The sequence below is a fragment of the Molothrus aeneus genome, chromosome 30, assembly GCF_037042795.1.
Source record: "Molothrus aeneus isolate 106 chromosome 30, BPBGC_Maene_1.0, whole genome shotgun sequence".
Taxonomy (NCBI): domain Eukaryota; kingdom Metazoa; phylum Chordata; class Aves; order Passeriformes; family Icteridae; genus Molothrus; species Molothrus aeneus.
Genome location: NC_089675.1, coordinates 2,648,525 through 2,666,441, shown reverse-complemented (window position 1 = coordinate 2,666,441; position 17,917 = coordinate 2,648,525). Strand labels below are relative to the sequence as shown.

General features: G+C 55.0%; 1 protein-coding gene across 1 annotated transcript in view; it reads left to right on the top strand.

Moving 5' to 3' along the window:
- The window catches only part of SLC11A2 (solute carrier family 11 member 2), a 50,756-nt gene that overhangs the window by 7,563 nt on the left and 25,276 nt on the right, over nucleotides 1–17,917 (top strand). Inside the window, exons 2-6 of the mRNA XM_066567548.1 lie at nucleotides 498–584; nucleotides 4,996–5,144; nucleotides 10,425–10,550; nucleotides 12,376–12,495; nucleotides 16,952–17,058. Coding sequence (XP_066423645.1) covers nucleotides 548–584; nucleotides 4,996–5,144; nucleotides 10,425–10,550; nucleotides 12,376–12,495; nucleotides 16,952–17,058 — 539 coding nt within the window. The 5' untranslated portion in view covers nucleotides 498–547. The remainder of the gene's footprint in view (nucleotides 1–497; nucleotides 585–4,995; nucleotides 5,145–10,424; nucleotides 10,551–12,375; nucleotides 12,496–16,951; nucleotides 17,059–17,917) is intronic.

The window sequence follows — 17,917 nt, the reverse complement described above, 5'->3', positions numbered from 1 at the left end:
CCAGCTCTGATTTTCCATCCTGGTGGTCTTTTATTAATTATTATAACCATTAGCAAAATGGTTAACTATCTTTTGTTGTGAGGTCTTTTAAGGTTAAATTATTTAATTAAGGAATGATACTTAAATTACTTCCTTTTTGAACTGAATAACTAATTTCTCCAAGCCTGCACTGTGGACTTTTTTAATTACAAATTACTGCTTAAGCTTAGGAAGAAGAAGGTAAAGAAGAACAATTTGTTTCTGCATTAAAACTTTCCATATTTATTACTACACTTTAAAACTCTTAAGTTTTCTACTTTGTGATATTCCACACTTTTAACCAACAATACACTTGTAATCTTAGTGGTATTAATTAATTTTGGAATTCCTTCCCAGCCCCAGGCCAAATGCAGTGGGGTTTTTTGTGAGCCTGTGCCTTTCAGCACAGAAAGTGAAGAATTTTTACCATCCAGGTTTCTGACTCACCCTGACAGGATTTTTCCCTTTTTTTTCCCCAGCCAATGTGTCCAGAGTGAAGCAGCTCCCAGAGCAGGGCAAGGCCTCCCCCATGGGCACCTCAGACATGGAGAGGAAAACGTCCTACGGTGAGCCTGGCACGGGGGCAGCCCCTTCCTCAGCCACCCCTGGGCTTCTTGGGGTGCTCCCTTCAGCCCCATCCCTGCTTTTTGTGCTTCTTGGGGTGCTCCCTTCAGCCCCATCCCTGCTTTTTGTGCTTCTTGGGGTGCTCCCTTCAGCCCCATCCCTGCTTTTTGTGCTTCTTGGGGCGCTCCCTTCAGCCCCATCCCTGCTTTTTGTGCTTCTTGGGGTGCTCCCTTCAGCCCCATCCCTGCTTTTTGTGCTTTTTGGGGTGCTGGGCTGATCCCCTTCATCCTCCCCCTTCCCTTCCCTCAGCCATCTCTGGGCATTTTGGGGTGCTCCCTTCAGCCCCATCCCTGCTTTTTGTGCTTCTTGGGGTGCTGGGCTGAGCTCTCATCCCTCCCTTCCCTTTCCTTCACCCATCCCTGGGCTTTTTGGGGTGTTCCCTTCATCCCTCCCTTCCTTTCGGGGTGCTGGGCTGAGCCCCTGCAGCGCCCCGGGCTCACCCAGCCCAGCTGAACCAGCCCAGCCTGGGCAGCGATGTCCTGGGGGAGAGCTCTGGCAGAGCTCCCTGCACACCTGGGCAGCTCTGAGAGGGCTCCCAGCACACCTGGGCAGCTCCCTGCACACCTGGGCAGCTCTGAGAGGGCTCCCAGCACACCTGGGCAGCTCTGGCAGAGCTCCCTGCACACCTGGGCAGCTCTGACAGGGTTCCCAGCACACCTGGGCAGCTCTGACAGGGCTCCCTGCACACCTGGGCAGCTCTGAGAGGGCTCCCTGCACACCTGGGCAGCTCCGACAGGGCTCCCTGCACACCTGGGCAGCTCCCTGCACACCTGGGCAGCTCTGGCAGGGCTCCCTGCACACCTGGGCAGCTCTGACCGGGCTCCCTGCACACCTGGGCAGCTCTCAGAGGGCTCCCTGCACACCTGGGCAGCTATGGCAGGGCTCCCTGCACACCTGGGCAGCTCTGAGAGGGTTCCCAGCACACCTGGGCAGCTCTGACAGTGCTCCCAGCACACCTGGGCAGCTCTGAGAGGGCTCCCTGCACACCTGGGCAGCTCTGACAGTGCTCCCTGCACACCTGGGCAGCTCCCTGCACACCTGGGCAGCTCTGACAGGGCTCCCTGCACACCTGGGCAGCTCCCAGCACACCTGGGCAGCTCCCAGCAGGGTTCCCCTGTCCGAGGAGGCCCCGGCCGGGCTCGGGAGGCCGGGGGAGGAGGAGGAGGAGGAGGAGGAGGGGCCGGTGATGCAATGGCCGCTCGGGGCTGCCCTGCCCGGCCCGGCCCGGCCCAGAGCGCGGCGGCCGCGGGAGGGGCGGGGATGGCGCCCGGGGACAGCGGCAGTGAGTGGGGCTGGGGGGGCTGGGGGGCTGTGAGTGGGGCTGGGGGGGCTGTGAGTGGGGCTGGGGGGCTGTGAGTGGGGCTGTGAGTGGGGCTGGGGGAGCAGTGAGTGGGGCTGTGAGTGGGGCTGTGAGTGGGGCTGGGGAGCTGTGAGTGGGGCTGGGGGCTGAGAGTGGGGATGGGGGCTGTGAGTGGGGCTGGGGGCTGTGAGTGGGGCTGTGAGTGGGGCTGGGGGCTGTGAGTGGGGCTGTGAGTGGGGCTGGGGGGGCAGTGAGTGGGGATGGGGGGCTGTGAGTGGGGCTGTGAGTGGGGCTGGGGGGGCAGTGAGTGGGGCTGTGAGTGGGGCTGGGGGGCTGTGAGTGGGGCTGTGAGTGGGGATGGGGGGGCAGTGAGTGGGGCTGTGAGTGGGGATGGGGGGCTGTGAGTGGGGCTGTGAGTGGGGATGGGGGGGCAGTGAGTGGGGCTGGGGGCAGTGAGTGGGGCTGGGGGCAGTGAGTGGGGCTGTGAGTGGGGCTGTGAGTGGGGCTGGGGGCAGTGAATGGGGCTGGGGGCAGTGAGTGGGGCAGTGAGTGGGGCTGGGGGGCAGTGAGTGGGGCTGGGGGCAGTGAGTGGGGCTGTGAGTGGGGCTGTGAGTGGGGCTGGGGGGCAGTGAGTGGGGCTGTGAGTGGGGCTGGGGGGCTGTGAGTGGGGCTGTGAGTGGGGATGGGGGGCTGTGAGTGGGGCTGTGTGGGGCAATGTGGGGTTTGGGGAGAATGGGATCAGGGATGGGACTGGGAGAGGATATGGGATCCAGTGTGGAATTGTATAGAGCTGGAGAAGAGTGTGAGTTTGTGTGGGATTGGGAGAGAGTGTGGGGTTCTGTGGGATTGTATAGGATTAGGAGAGAGTGTGGGGCTGTGAGGGACTGGGAGAGAGTGTGGGGCTCTGTGGGGTTTTATAGGATTGGGAGAGGGTGTGGAGTTGTGTGGGGTTAGGAGACAGTGTGGGGTTGAGTATAGGATTGGGAGAGAATGTGGGATTGTGTGGGGAGAGAGTGTGGGATTGTGTGGGGTTGGGGGAGAGTATGGGATTGAGTATAGGATTGGGAGAGAGCGTGGAATTGTGTGGGATTGGGAAAGAGTGTGGGGTTCTGTGGGATTGTGAGGGACTGGGAGAGAATGTGGGGTTGAGTATAGGATTGGGAGAGAGTGTGGAGTTGTGTGGGATTGGGAGAGAATATGGGATTGTATAGGGCTGGGAGAGAGCACAGGATGGAGATTTTGCTGCTGGTGTTGGGGCAGAGGGTGGGAATATGGGGATGTGGGGATGTGGAATCTGGGGATGTGGGGATGTGAGAATGTGGAATATGGGGATGTGGGAATGTGGAATATGGGGATCTGGGGGTGTGGAATCTGGGGATGTGGGATCTGGGGATGTGGGGATGTGAGAATGTGGAATATGGGGATGTGGGGATGTGGGGATGTGGAATATGGGGATGGGGAATATGGGAATCTGGGGATGTGGGATCTGGGGATGTGGAATATGGGAATCTGGGGATGTGGAATCTGGGAATCTGGGGATGTGGGGATGTGGAATCTGGGGATCTGGGGGTGTGGAATATGGGAATCTGGGGATGTGGGATCTGGGGATGTGGAGATGTGGAATATGGGAATATGGGGATGTGGGGATGTGGAATATGGGAATCTGGGGATGTGGAATATGGGAATATGGGGATGTGAGAATGTGGAATATGGGAATGTGGGGATGTGGAATCTGGGGATCTGGGGATGTGGGAATGTGGAATCTGGGGATGTGGGAATGTGGGGATGTGGAATATGGGAATGTGGGGATGTGGAATCTGGGGATCTGGGGATCTGGGGATGTGGCAGGATCTCCCAGGGTGTGGGAGCCTGCAGGGTGGCCCCGCTCCCTCTCCTCACCCCTCACCTTTGGAGCCCCTGGCGCTCTCAGGCTGTCCCTGCTGGCCCATCCCTCCCTGCCCCTTGTTTCCAGTGTTGGATTTCCCTGGGATCCAGCAGGAGAGGCTGGGATGGAGCTGCAGGAGCAGCCCCAGACCTCTCTGGGATCTGGCTCGTCCAGATTAATCATTAATTAGTCATTAATCATTTTGGGGACGCTGCTCCTCCACCACTCCAGACCAGCCCCCAGGATGGGATTTTTAAAATTCCCTGGAATAAATAAATCCCAGCCTGGACCCAGGAGGGAGAGGAGATTCTGAGAGGTGCAGCAGTGTGGGGTATTTTAATTCAATTACCTCTTTATCACTTAATTAGTGATAAATTAAGCATCAGCTGTGCTGGCTCCTGTCAGATCTCCTGTCCCTGCAGGGTCTCACTGCTCCTGTGCCTCTGTTGGCATTCAGGAGCACAAAATCACAGAATGATTATAGGTTGATTGATTATGATTATGATTGATTATTATTGATTATTGATTATGGTTATTGATTTTGATTATGATTATACAGCACCTGCAGTGCTTTTATTGAAGAGCTCTGGGTGTCAGGGCTACAGACCCAAATCTGACCCGACATTTTGAGCTGAACATGTTTTATATTCTATCATTATATAATCTAAATATTCATTATCAAACTTGGATTGTTCTGTTGTAGACATTGATTTCATCCAAGCACGGATTTCTGGTGATCCCCTCAAACCCCTAACACAGTTTCTCATGGTTCTTTAAACAATAATTCTATCTAATAATTACATTATTTATCATATAGTGATTACACAGCTACAGTTTTATATTCTATCATTATATAATTTACATATTCATTATCTAACTTGGATTGTTCTGTTGTAGACATTGATTTCATCCAAGCATGGATTTCTCGTGATCCCCTCAAACCCCTCACACAGTTTCTCATGACTCTTTAAACAATAATTCTATCTAATAATTACATTATTTATCATATAGTGACTTCATAGGTGCAGTTTCACCTGATCCAGCCAACACAAGGCCTGGCATTCCCCAGGGCCAACCTTGAACATTTCCCAGGCTTTACCAAGCCGGAATTCCTTCCTAACTCCCTGAATTTTCCATGGTTTCAATCTCTTTCTCTGTGTCCCTGCAGAGGATGTCTCTGGGGAGCCCGGGGGGCTCGGGGGGGTGCTCAGCACCATCTCCAGCAGCAGGAGCCCCCTGCAGCCCCCCGAGGCTGAGGAGGGGGAGCCCTTCAGCACCTACTTCGACAGCAAGATCCCCATCCCCGAGGATGAGACGGTGAGTGGGGGAACCCTGCTGGAAAAATCACCCTCAGGCACCCAGAGGAATGTGATTTCTGTTGATGGAGGGACAAAACTATCTTTTATAGTTACATATAAAATATATATATATAATCTAGTTCTATGTTGCAGTGTGATGGGAAATGGCATTTACAGTTATGTATAGTTTATATAGATAAAGCTATCTTTTCATAAGCTATCCCTGCAGAATTTGGGATGGGGTTAAGGAGGAGGCTGAGCCCCTGTCTGGGGTGTTACAGGAATGGGGTTTATATTGTGGGAGTGACAAAAGTACCTTTTGTCTTTTTGAAAAGGAAGCAAGTTTAGAAGTTTCTCTTTTTAATTAGGTGAAAAGTCAATTTATAGGAGTTGGAGGACTTAAGTATAGCTAATTAGACAGAAGCCAAAAAGTTTTGCTTAAGCAATTTATTAGAAAAAGAAGAGAACAAAGAAATTAATTGGCTTTGTGAGGTGTTTTACCAGGGACCTCTTGCACCCAGCTCAGGTTTTCTCTGTAAGGAGCTTTGTTATTTTGCCTTTTATTACAACTTTTCTGTTTCCAGCACCACCACAGAAGCCATCCTGCTGATTTTATGCCTTCTGAGGTGGCTGAGCTATCTTGGGTGTGAAACAGATCCCCAAGAGCTGATGGGACCTGGCTGGAGGAGAGCCCGAGCTCAGACCCCCCTGAGTCACTCCAGGGCTCCAGTTCCCCTTGCAGCCTGCGCTGGGAAGGACTGGGACAGGGGCAGGGGTCTGCTGTGCTTGGGGGCTGTGGTGAGGATGGAGCCCAGGGATGTGGCTCCTGCTTGGAGCAGCCACAGAGCAGGAAGAGGCCTTGGCATAGTGGGGGGCTCATCATGGGGTGGCCCATCCCTGTGGGGACATTTGGGATCTCCCATCCCTGTGGGGACACTGGGGGTGTCCCATCCCTGTGGGGACATTGAGGGTGTCCCATCCCTGTGGGGACATTTGGGATCTCCCATCCCTGTGGGGACATTGCGGATCTCCCATCCCTGTGGGGACATTGGGGTGTCCCATCCCTGTGGGGACACTGGGGATCTCCCATCCCTGTGGGGACATTGGGGGTGTCCCATCCCTGTGGGGACATTGGGAATTGTCCCATCCCTGTGGGGACACTGCGGATTTCCCATCCCTGTGGGGACACTGGGGGTGTCCCATCCCTGTGGGGACACTGGGGGTGTCCCATCCCTGTGAGGACATTGGGGTGTCCCATCCCCGTGGGGACATTGGGGGTGTCCCATCCCTGTGGGGACATTTGGGATCTCCCATCCCTGTGGGGACACTGGGGGTGTCCCATCCCTGTGGGGACATTGGGAATTGTCCCATCCCTGTGGGGACAGTTGGGATCTCCCATCCCTGTAGGGACACTGGGGGTGTCCCATCCCTGTGGGGACATTTGGGATCTCCCATCCCTGTGGGGACATTTGGGATCTCCCATCCCTGTGCTCCTGAAGGGTTTCAGGCTCTCCTGGTGCCCCCCTGGCTTGGGAAGGAGGGAGCAGGGGGATGTTGGCATTTCCCAGTCAGGAATAAAATGTGGGATTTCACAGGGATTTCAGCAATGCTGAAAAATCCCAAGGAATTGTGAGGGAACAGTTTTTAGGTCAAAACCTGGTTTGGGTCATTTCCTGCTTGTTCCCTGCCCTGCTTGGGAATTCCTTGGGTTTGCATGAGGAAGATCTGATGATGATGATGAGTGACAGGGGCTGTGGGGACATTGGGGGTGTCCCATCCCTGTGGGGACATTGGGGTGTCCCATCCCTGTGGGGACATTTGGGATCTCCCATCCCTGTGGGGACATTGGGGTGTCCCATCCCTGTGGGGACACTGGGGATCTCCCATCCCTGTGGGGACATTTGGGGTCTCCCATCCCCGTGGGGACATTGGGGGTGTCCCATCCCTGTGGGGACATTTGGGATCTCCCATCCCTGTGGGGACATTGCAGATCTCCCATCCCTGTGGGGACATTGGGGGTGTCCCATCCCTGTGGGGACATTGGGAATTGTCCCATCCCTGTGGGGACACTGCGGATTTCCCATCCCTGTGGGGACACTGGGGGTGTCCCATCCCTGTGAGGACATTGGGGTGTCCCATCCCCGTGGGGACATTGGGGGTGTCCCATCCCTGTGGGGACATTTGGGATCTCCCATCCCTGTGGGGACACTGGGGGTGTCCCATCCCTGTGAGGACATTGGGGTGTCCCATCCCCGTGGGGACATTGGGGGTGTCCCATCCCTGTGGGGACACTGGGGGTGTCCCATCCCTGTGGGGACATTGGGAATTGTCCCATCCCTGTGGGGACAGTTGGGATCTCCCATCCCTGTAGGGACACTGGGGGTGTCCCATCCCTGTGGGGACATTTGGGATCTCCCATCCCTGTGGGGACATTTGGGATCTCCCATCCCTGTGCTCCTGAAGGGTTTCAGGCTCTCCTGGTGCCCCCCTGGCTTGGGAAGGAGGGAGCAGGGGGATGTTGGCATTTCCCAGTCAGGAATAAAATGTGGGATTTCACAGGGATTTCAGCAATGCTGAAAAATCCCAAGGAATTGTGAGGGAACAGTTTTTAGGTCAAAACCTGGTTTGGGTCATTTCCTGCTTGTTCCCTGCCCTGCTTGGGAATTCCTTGGGTTTGCATGAGGAAGATCTGATGATGATGATGAGTGACAGGGGCTGTGGGGACATTGGGGGTGTCCCATCCCTGTGGGGACATTGAGGGTGTCCCATCCCTGTGGGGACATTTGGGATCTCCCATCCCTGTGGGGACATTGGGGGTGTCCCATCCCTGTAGGGACATTGGGGGTGTCCCATCCCTGTGGGGACATTTGGGATCTCCCATCCCTGTGGGGACATTGGTGGTGTCCCATCCCTGTGGGGACATTGGGGATCTCCCATCCCTGTGGGGACATCGGGAATTGTCCCATCCCTGTGGGGACATTGGGGGTGTCCCATCCCTGTAGGGACACTGGGGATGTCCCATCCCTGTGGGGACATCGGGAATTGTCCCATCCCTGTAGGGACACTGGGGATGTCCCATCCCTGTGGGGACATTGGGAATTGTCCCATCCCTGTGGGAACATTTGGGGTCTCCCTGTGCTCCTGGGGGGGTTTCAGGCTCTCCTGGTGCCCCCCTGGTTTGGGCAGCACCAGGAGGCAGCAGGAGGATGTTGGAATTTTCCAATCTTGGCATTTCCCAATCAGGAGTAAAACCTGGGGATTTCAGCTCCTGCCAGCTCAGGAATGATGAAAAATCACAAGGAATTGTGAGGAAACAGTTTTTAGGTCAAAACCTGGTTTAGGCTGGGTCATTTCCTGCTGGGAAAATCAGCCTCAGAGCCCCCTGAGTCACTGCCACGGGCCCCAGTTCCCCTTGCAGGCTGCACTGGGAATGACTGGGACAGGGGGAGGGAGGGATCTGCCGGGGTCTGGGGGATTGGTGAGGCCCCAGCTGTGTTAATGATTGATCCCAGGGGATTTGGAGCAGCCAGAGGGCAGGGAAGGGCCCTGGCAGAGCTCAGGGAGGGACCTGGGCCCTTTGTGTCCCTTATCAGGGAGTGGCAGCTGTGGCTGGGCTCGTGACACTGTCCCCTGTGTCCCCTCTGTCCCCTCTGCCCCCTGCCCCTGGGGAGGCTCCTGCGTCCCCCTGGGGCTCCATGGGTGTCACCTTGGCTGTCCCAGAGCCTGGGGACAGCTCAGACTGGGCCCAGCAATCCCAGCTTTGGGCTGGGCTCAGGATCAGGCTGGGTTTAGGAGCAGGCTGGGTTTAGGAGCAGGCAGGGTTTAGGAGCAGGCAGGGTTTAGGATCAGGCTGGGTTTAGGAGCAGGCTGGGTTTAGGATCAGGCTGGGTTTAGGATCAGGCTGGGCTCAGGATCAGGCTGGGCTCAGGATCAGGCTGGGTTTAGGATCAGGCTGGGCTCAGGATCAGGCTGGGCTCAGGATCAGGCTGGGTTTAGGATCAGGCTGGGTTTAGGATCAGGCTGGGTTTAGGATCAGGCTGGGTTTAGGATCAGGCTGGGTTTAGGGTGAGATCAGGCTGGGTTTAGGAACAGGCTGGGTTTAGGATCAGGCTGGGTTTAGGGTGAGATCAGGGCTTGGTTTGGTTTTGCAGCCCTGCAGAGTTTGGGGTGGGTTTAGGAGCAGGCTGAGCCCCTGTCTGGGGTGGCACAGGATTGTGCCTCTTGTTGGCAGTGACCAAACTGTCCTTGGTCTCCTTAAAAAGGGAAAAAGCCCAGAAGTTTCTTTCCTCAATCAGCAAAGAAGACACCTCATAGGACCTGAGGGACTTCACCTCAAACTTAAGGAGAGCCAATGGCACAGGAGCCAAAAAGTCCCACCTGAGCAATTCATTAGAAAAAGAAGAGAACAAAAGAACTGATTGCTTTTGTGGGGTGCTTTACCAGGAGCAAAAACCTCGAGTTTTCTGTATAGAGAGATTTGTTATTTTGCTTTTTATGAAAACTTTTCTGTTTCCAACACTACCACAGAAACCATCCTGCTGATTTTATGCCTTCTGAGGTAGCTGAGCTATCTTGGGTGTGTGGATCTCCAAGAGCTGATGAGACCTGACTCAAGGAGACCCTTACATCAGTGGAGTTTGGGTTTTTCCCTCTTGCACCTAACCCAGTTTTTCTCCATAAAGAGCTTTTTTATTTTGCCTTTTATCAAAACTTTTCTGTTTCCAGCACCACCACAGAAGCCATCCTGCTGATTTTATCCATCTGAAGTAGCTGAGCTGTCTCAAGTGTGCATAAATATCCAAAAGCTTACAAGGCCTAGCTCAAGGAGACCCTTACATCAGAGGAGTTTGGGTTTTTTCCCTCTTGCACCTAACTCAGTTTTTCTCTGTGAAGAGTTTTGGTTTTTTGCCTTTTATTTAAAATTTCCTGTTTCCAACACCACCACTGCTGATTTTATGCCATCTAAGGCAGCTGAGCTATCTTGGGTGTGAAATAAATCTCCAAGAGCTGATAAGACCTGGCTCAAAGAGACCCTTCTAGCAATGGAGTTACTTTTTTCCCCTCTTGCACCTAACTCAGTTTTTCTCTATAAAAAGTTTTGTTATTTTGCCTTTTATGAAAACTTTTCTGTTTCCAACACCGCCACCGTTGATTTTTAACCATCTGAAACAGCTGAACTGTCTCAAATGTGACAGAAATCTCCAAGTGCTTGTGAGACCTGGCTGGAGGAGACCCCTATGGGGTGTCAGTGAGGGAATTCATGAATTAATTAATGGGTTAATTTGTGTCCCTCCTGCAGCACTCCTGCTTCAGCTTCCGCAAGCTGTGGGCGTTCACGGGGCCGGGGTTCCTGATGAGCATCGCCTACCTGGACCCGGGCAACATCGAGTCTGACCTGCAGTCAGGGGCTGTGGCTGGCTTCAAGGTGGGCAGGGGACCCCGAAATGTCCTCAGAAATGTCCCTGGGGGGGCTGGGAGCACCCAGAGAGGGTGGAGTGGATTTTGGGGGTGTCCCATCCCTGTGGGCATGTTTGGGATCTCCCACGGCTGTGGGGGCATTTGGAAATGTCCCATCCCTGTGGCTGTGGGGACATTTGGGATCTTCCATTTGGGATCTTCCATTTGGGATCCCCCATCCCTGTGGGGACATTTGGGATCTTCCATTTGGGATCTTCCATTTGGGATCTCCCATCCCTGTGGGGACATTTGGGATCTTCCATTTGGGATCTCCCATCCCTGTGGGGACATTTGGGATCTCCCATCCCTGTGGCTGTGGGGACATTTGGGATCTTCCATTTGGGATCTCCCATCCCTGTGGGGACATTTGGGATGTCCCATCCCCGTGGCTGTGGGGACATTTGGGATGTCCCATCCCTGTGGGGACATTTGGAAATGTCCCATCCCTGAGTCTGTGGGGACATTTGGAAGTGTCCCATCCCTGTGGGGACATTGGGCATCTCCCATCCCTGTGGAGACATTTGGGATGTCCCATTTGGGTTCTCCCATCCCTGTGGGGACATTTGGAAATGTCCCATCCCTATGGGGACATTTGGGATCTCCCATCCCTGTGGCTGTGGGGACATTTGGGATGTCCCATTTGGGATGTCCCATCCCTGTGGGGACATTTGGAAATGTCCCATCCCTGAGTCTGTGGGGACATTTGGAAGTGTCCCATCCCTGTGGGGACATTGGGCATCTCCCATCCCTGTGGGGACATTTGGGATGTCCCATCCCTGTGGCTGTGGGGACATTTGGGATGTCCCATTTGGGATGTCCCATCCCTGTGGGGACATCTGGAAATGTCCCATCCCTATGGAGACATTTGGGATGTCCCATTTGGGATGTCCCATTGGGGATCTCCCATCCGTGTAGTTGTAGGGACATTGGGGATCTCCCATCCCTGTGGGGACAGTTGGGATCTCCCATTTGGGATCTCCCCTCCCTGAGTCTGTGGGGACATTTGGAAATGTCCCATCCCTGTGGCTATGGGGACATTTGGGATGTCCCATTTGGGATGTCCCATCCCTGGGGCTGGGGGGACATTTGGGATGTGCCATCCCTGTGGGGACATTTGGGATGCCATCTTTGTGGGGACATTTGGGATGTCCCGTCCCTATGGCTGTGGGGACATTTGGGATGCCATCCCACCCACTGATGTCCCCTGTGTCTCCACACCCACTGATGTCCCCTGTGTGTGTCCCCGTGTGTGTCCCCCACCCGCTGATGTCCCCTGTGTGTGTCCCTGTGTGTGTCCCTGTGTCCCCCACCCGCTGATGTCCCCTGTGTGTGTCCCTGTGTCCCCCACCCGCTGATGTCCCCTGTGTCCCTGTGTGTGTCCCTGTGTCCCCCACCCGCTGATGTCCCCTGTGTCCCCGTGTGTGTCCCTGTGTCCCCCACCCGCTGATGTCCCCTGTGTGTGTCCCTGTGTCCCCCACCCGCTGATGTCCCCTGTGTGTGTCCCTGTGTCCCCCACCCGCTGATGTCCCCTGTGTGTGTCCCTGTGTGTGTCCCTGTGTCCCCCACCCGCTGATGTCCCCTGTGTGTGTGTCCCTGTGTGTGTCCCTGTGTCCCCCACCCGCTGATGTCCCCTGTGTGTGTCCCGGTGTGTGTCCCTGTGTCCCCCGCCCGCTGATGTCCCCTGTGTGTGTCCCTGTGTGTGTCCCCCACCCGCTGATGTCCCCTGTGTCCCCGTGTGTGTCCCTGTGTCGCCCACCCGCTGATGTCCCCTGTGTCCCCGTGTGTGTCCCCAGCTGCTGTGGGTGCTCCTGCTGGCCACCATCATCGGGCTGCTGCTGCAGCGGCTGGCGGCGAGGCTGGGCGTGGTCACAGGGCTGCACCTGGCCGAGGTGTGCCACCGCCAGTACCACAAGGTGGGTGCCAGGGGCATGGGGGACACTGCCCTGGGCGCTCAGGGGAGCTGGCCTGGGTGGGTGACAATGCCCCCAATCCTCAGGAGGGGTGGGTGACACTGCCCTGGGTTCTCAGGGGAGCTGGCCTGGGTGGGTGACACTGCCCCAGGTGCTCAGGGAGGGTGAGTGTTACTCCCCCAGGTTCTCAAGGGGGTGTGGGGTGGGTGGGTGACAGTGCCCCAGGTCCTTGAGGGGGCTGGCCTGGGTGGGTGACACTGCCCCAGGTCCTCAGGGTGGGTGGGTGACACTGCCCCAGGTCCTTGAGGGGGCTGGGATGGGGGTGTGACACTGCCCTGAATCCTCAGGGTGGGTTGGTGACATTCCCCCAGCTCTTCAGAGGGGTGGGTGACATTCCCCTGAGTCCTTGGGGGGCCTGGGGTGGGTGGGTGACACTGCCCAGGGTACTCAGGGTGGGTGACACTGCCCAGGGTGCTCAGGGTGGGTGGGTGACACTGCCCCAGGGTGCCAGGGGGGGCTGGGGACAGTCCTGGGGGGTGGGGGGCAGAAGGCAGGTGACCCCCCCCAGTGGTGGTGCCAGGGGACCCCCGAGTTCCTGGCTGCTCCTGGGGGGTTTCAGGCTCTCCTGGTGCCCCCCTGGCTTGGGCAGCACGAGGAGGGAGCAGGGGGATGTTGGCATTTCCCAATGTTGGCATTTCCCAGTCAGGAATAAAACCTGGGATTTCAGCTCAGCAATGCTGGAAAATCCCAAGGAATTGTGAGGACACAGTTCTGCAGGCCAAACCCTGCTTTGGGTCATTTCCTGCTTGTTCCCTGCCCTGCTTGGGAATTCCTTGGGTTTGCATGAGGAAGATCTGATGATGATGATGTGGGGACATTGGGGATGACCCATCCCTGTGGGGACATTTGGGATGCCATCCCTGTCTCTTTGGGGACATTTGGCATGTCCCATCCTTGTGCACTGTGGGGACATTTGGGGTCTCCCATCCCTCTGGCTGTGGGGACACTGGAGATCTCCCACCCCTGTGTCTGGGGACATTTTGGAAGCCATCCCTGTGTCTGGGGACATTGGGGTGTCCCATCCCTGTGGGGACATTTGGGATGCCATCCCTGTCTCTTTGGGGACATTTGGGGTCTTCCATCCTTGTGCACTGTGGGGACATTCGGGGTCTCCCATCCCTGTGGCTGTGGGGACATTGGGGATGTCCCATCCCTATGTCTGGGGACATTGGGGTGTCCCATCCCTTTGTCTGGGGACATTGGGGATGTCCCATCCCTGAGGGGACATTTGGGATGCCATCCCTGTCTCTTTGGGGACATTTGGGGTCTCCCATCCTTGTGCACTGTGGGGACATTCGGGGTCTTCCATCCCTGTGGCTCTGGGTACGTTTGGGTGTCCCATCCCTGTGGCTGTGGGGACATTTTTGATGCCATCCCTGTGTCTGGGGACATTGGGGTGTCCCACCCCTGTGCCCTTGGGTGTTCCCACCCTGGCAGGTGGCCCTGCCCTGCCCTGGAATGTCTCCCCACGCTCACTCCCGGTTTCCCCACAGCTGCAGCTCCCACATTTCCCTCTCCCAGCTGGGCAGGCCCGGGTGCCCTGGATCCTCCTGGCATTGCCACAGGAGCTGGGCAGGCCCTGGGTGCCCTGGATCCTCCTGGCATTGCCACAGGAGCTGGGCAGACCCTGGATCCTCCTGGCATTGCCACAGGAGCTGGGCAGACCCTGGATCCTCCTGGCATTGCCACAGGAGCTGGGCAGGCCCTGGGTGCCCTGGATCCTCCTGGCATTGCCACAGGAGCTGGGCAGGCCCTGGATCCTCCCTGGCATTGCCACAGGAGCTGGGCAGGCCCTGGATCCTCCCTGGCATTGCCACAGGAGCTGGGCAGGCCCTGGATCCTCCCTGGCATTGCCACAGGAGCTGGGCAGGCCCTGGGTGCCCTGGATCTTCCCTGGCATTGCCACAGGAGCTGGGCAGACCCTGGATCCTCCCTGGCATTGCCACAGGAGCTGGGCAGGCCCTGGATCCTCCTGGCATTGCCACAGGAGCTGGACAGGCCCTGGATCCTCCTGGCATTGCCACAGGAGCTGGGCAGGCCCTGGATCCTCCCTGGCATTGCCACAGGAGCTGGGCTGGCCCTGGATCCTCCCTGGCATTGCCACAGGAGCTGGGCAGGGCCTGGGCAGACCCTGGATCCTCCCTGGCATTGCCACAGGAGCTGGGCAGGCCCTGGATCTTCCCTGGCATTGCCACAGGAGCTGGGCAGGGCCTGGGGTTTCGCCTCCAGAGCAGCTCTGGGTGCTCCCACCCCAGGGCAGGGCGGTGACCCCGTTCCTGCACGCGGGGTCACCACGGGCTGATGTTTGTCCCTGGTTTGTCCCTGGTTTGTCCCTGATTTTTTTCCTGTTTTTTCCTTTTTTTTCCCCTTGTTTTTCCCTGGTTTCCCCTGGTTTTTTCCCTGTTTTTTTTTTCCTGGTTTTTCCCTTTTTTTTTCCTTGTTTTCCCTGTTTTTTCCTTATTTTTTCCTCTTTTTTTCCTCTTTTTCCCCCCCATGTTTTCCTCCGCTTTTCCCCGCTTTTTCCCTGTGTTTTTTTCCCCATTTTTCCCGATTTTCCCCCCTATTTTTCCCCCTTTTTTCTCCCTTTTTCCCCCTTTCCCCTCCTTTTTTTTCCTCCTTTTTTTTCCTCCTTTTTTTCCTCCTTTTTTTCCTCCTTTTTTTCCTCCTTTTTTTCCTCCTTTTTTCCTCCTTTTTTTCCTCCTTTTTTTCCTCCTTCTTTTCCTCCTTTTTTTCCCCTCTTTTTTTCCCTCTTTTTTCCCTCTTTTTTCCTCTTTTTTCCCCGTGCTTTTCTGGTTTTTTCCTGTGTTTTCCCCCAGTTCTTTCCCCCAGTTTTTTTCCAGTTTTTTCCAGTTTTTCCCTGGGTTTTTTTCCTCGTTTTTTTCCCCCATTTCCCCCCATTTTTCCCCATTTATTTTCCCCCATTATTTCCATGTCCCTGTGTGTCCCCAGGTGCCCCGGATCCTGCTGTGGCTCATGGTGGAGCTGCCATCATTGGCTTTTCCCCATTTTTCCCCATTTATTTTCCCCATTTTTCCCCATTTATTTTCCCCATTTTTCCCCCTGTGTTTCCCCATTTTCCCCATTTATTTTCCTCATTCTTCCCCATTTATTTTCCCCATTTTTCCCCATTTATTTTCCCCATTTTCCCCCCATTTTTCCCCCTTTTCCCCCATTATTTCCATGTCCCTGTGTGTCCCCAGGTGCCCCGGGTCCTGCTGTGGCTCATGGTGGAGCTGCCATCATTGGCTTTTTCCCTGTTGTTTCCCCCATTTTTCCCCCTGTGTTTCCCCATTTATTTTCCCCATTTTTCCCCATTTTCCCCATTTTTCCCCATTTATTTCCCCCATTATTTCCATGTCCCTGTGTGTCCCCAGGTGCCCCGGATCCTCCTGTAGCTGATGGTGGTGCTGCCATCATTGGCTTTTCCCCATTTTTCCCCATTTATTTTCCCCATATATTTTCCCCATTTATTTTCCCCATTTTTCCCCATTTATTTTCCCCATTTTTCTCCATTTATTTTCCCCATTTTTCCCCCTGTGTTTCCCCATTTTCCCCATTTATTTTCCCCATTTTCTCCATTTATTTTCCCCATTTTTCCCCCTGTGTTTCCCCATTTTCCCCATTTATTTTCCCCATTTTTCCCCATTTATTTTCCCCATTTTTCCCCATTTATTTTCCCCATTTTTCCCCATTTATTTTCCCCATTTTTCCCATTTATTTTCCCCATTTTTCCCCATTTATTTTCCCCATTTTTCCCCATTTATTTTCCCCATTTTCCCCATTTATTTTCCTCTTTTTCCCCCATTTCCCCCCATTTATTTTCCCCCATTATTTCCATGTCCCTGTGTGTCCCCAGGTGCCCCGGATCCTGCTGTGGCTCATGGTGGAGCTGCCATCATTGGCTTTTCCCCATTTTTCCCCATTTATTTTCCCCATTTTTCCCCATTTATTTTCCCCATTTTTCCCCCTGTGTTTCCCCATTTTCCCCATTTATTTTCCTCATTCTTCCCCATTTATTTTCCCCATTTTTCCCCATTTATTTTCCCCATTTTCCCCCCATTTTTCCCCCTTTTCCCCCATTATTTCCATGTCCCTGTGTGTCCCCAGGTGCCCCGGATCCTCCTGTAGCTGATGGTGGTGCTGCCATCATTGGCTTTTCCCCATTTTTCCCCATTTATTTTCCCCATATATTTTCCCCATTTATTTTCCTCATTCTTCCCCATTTATTTTCCCCATTTTTCCCCATTTATTTTCCCCATTTTTCCCCCTGTGTTTCCCCATTTTTCCCCATTTATTTTCCTCATTCTTCCCCATTTATTTTCCCCATTTTTCCCCATTTATTTTCCCCATTTTCCCCATTTATTTTCCCCATTATTTCCATGTCCCTGTGTGTCCCCAGGTGCCCCGGATCCTGCTGTGGCTCATGGTGGAGTTGGCCATCATTGGCTCGGACATGCAGGAGGTGATCGGCTCTGCCATCGCCATCAACCTGCTCTCGGTGGGCAGGTGGGTGTGGGCCAGGGGGGCAGGGGCAGCCCTGGCCCCATTTCCCCCCATTTCCCCCCATTTCCCCCCATTTCTCCCCATTTTCCCCCATTTTCGCCCATTTCCCCCCATTTTCCCCCCATTTCCCCCCATTTCCCCCCATTTCCCCCCATTTCCCCCCATTTCCCCCCATTTTCCCCCATTTCCCCCCATTTTCCCCCCATTTCCCCCCATTTTCCCCCATTTCCCCCCATTTCCCCCCATTTTCCCCCATTTCCCCCCATTTCCCCCCATTTCCCCCCATTTCCCCCCATTTTCCCCCATTTTCCCCCATTTCCCCCCATTTTCCCCCATTTCCCCCATTTCCCCCCATTTCCCCCCATTTCCCCCCATTTCCCCCCATTTCCCCCCATTTCCCCCCATTTCCCCCCATTTTCCCCCATTTTCCCCATTTTCCCCCATTTCCCCCCATTTCCCCCCATTTCCCCCCATTTCCCCCCATTTCCCCCCATTTCCCCCCATTTCCCCCCATTTTCCCCATTTCCCCCCATTTCCCCCCATTTCCCCCCATTTCCCCCCATTTCCCCCCATTTCCCCCCATTTCCCCCCATTTCCCCCCATTTCCCCCCATTTCCCCATTTCCCCCCATTTTCCCCCCATTTTTCCCCCATTTCCCCCCATTTCCCCCCATTTCCCCCCATTTCCCCCCATTTCCTGGGAAATTCCCCCAAAGCAGCCCCTGGCTGAGCTCTGGGCACTGGGGACACCCTCGGGGCTGCCCTTGCTTTTCCCTCTGTAACTTGGATTTTGTTTGTTTTACCCTTGATTGGATTTGGTTTACCTTTGGTTGTACCTTTGGTTTCCTTTGTTTTACCATTGA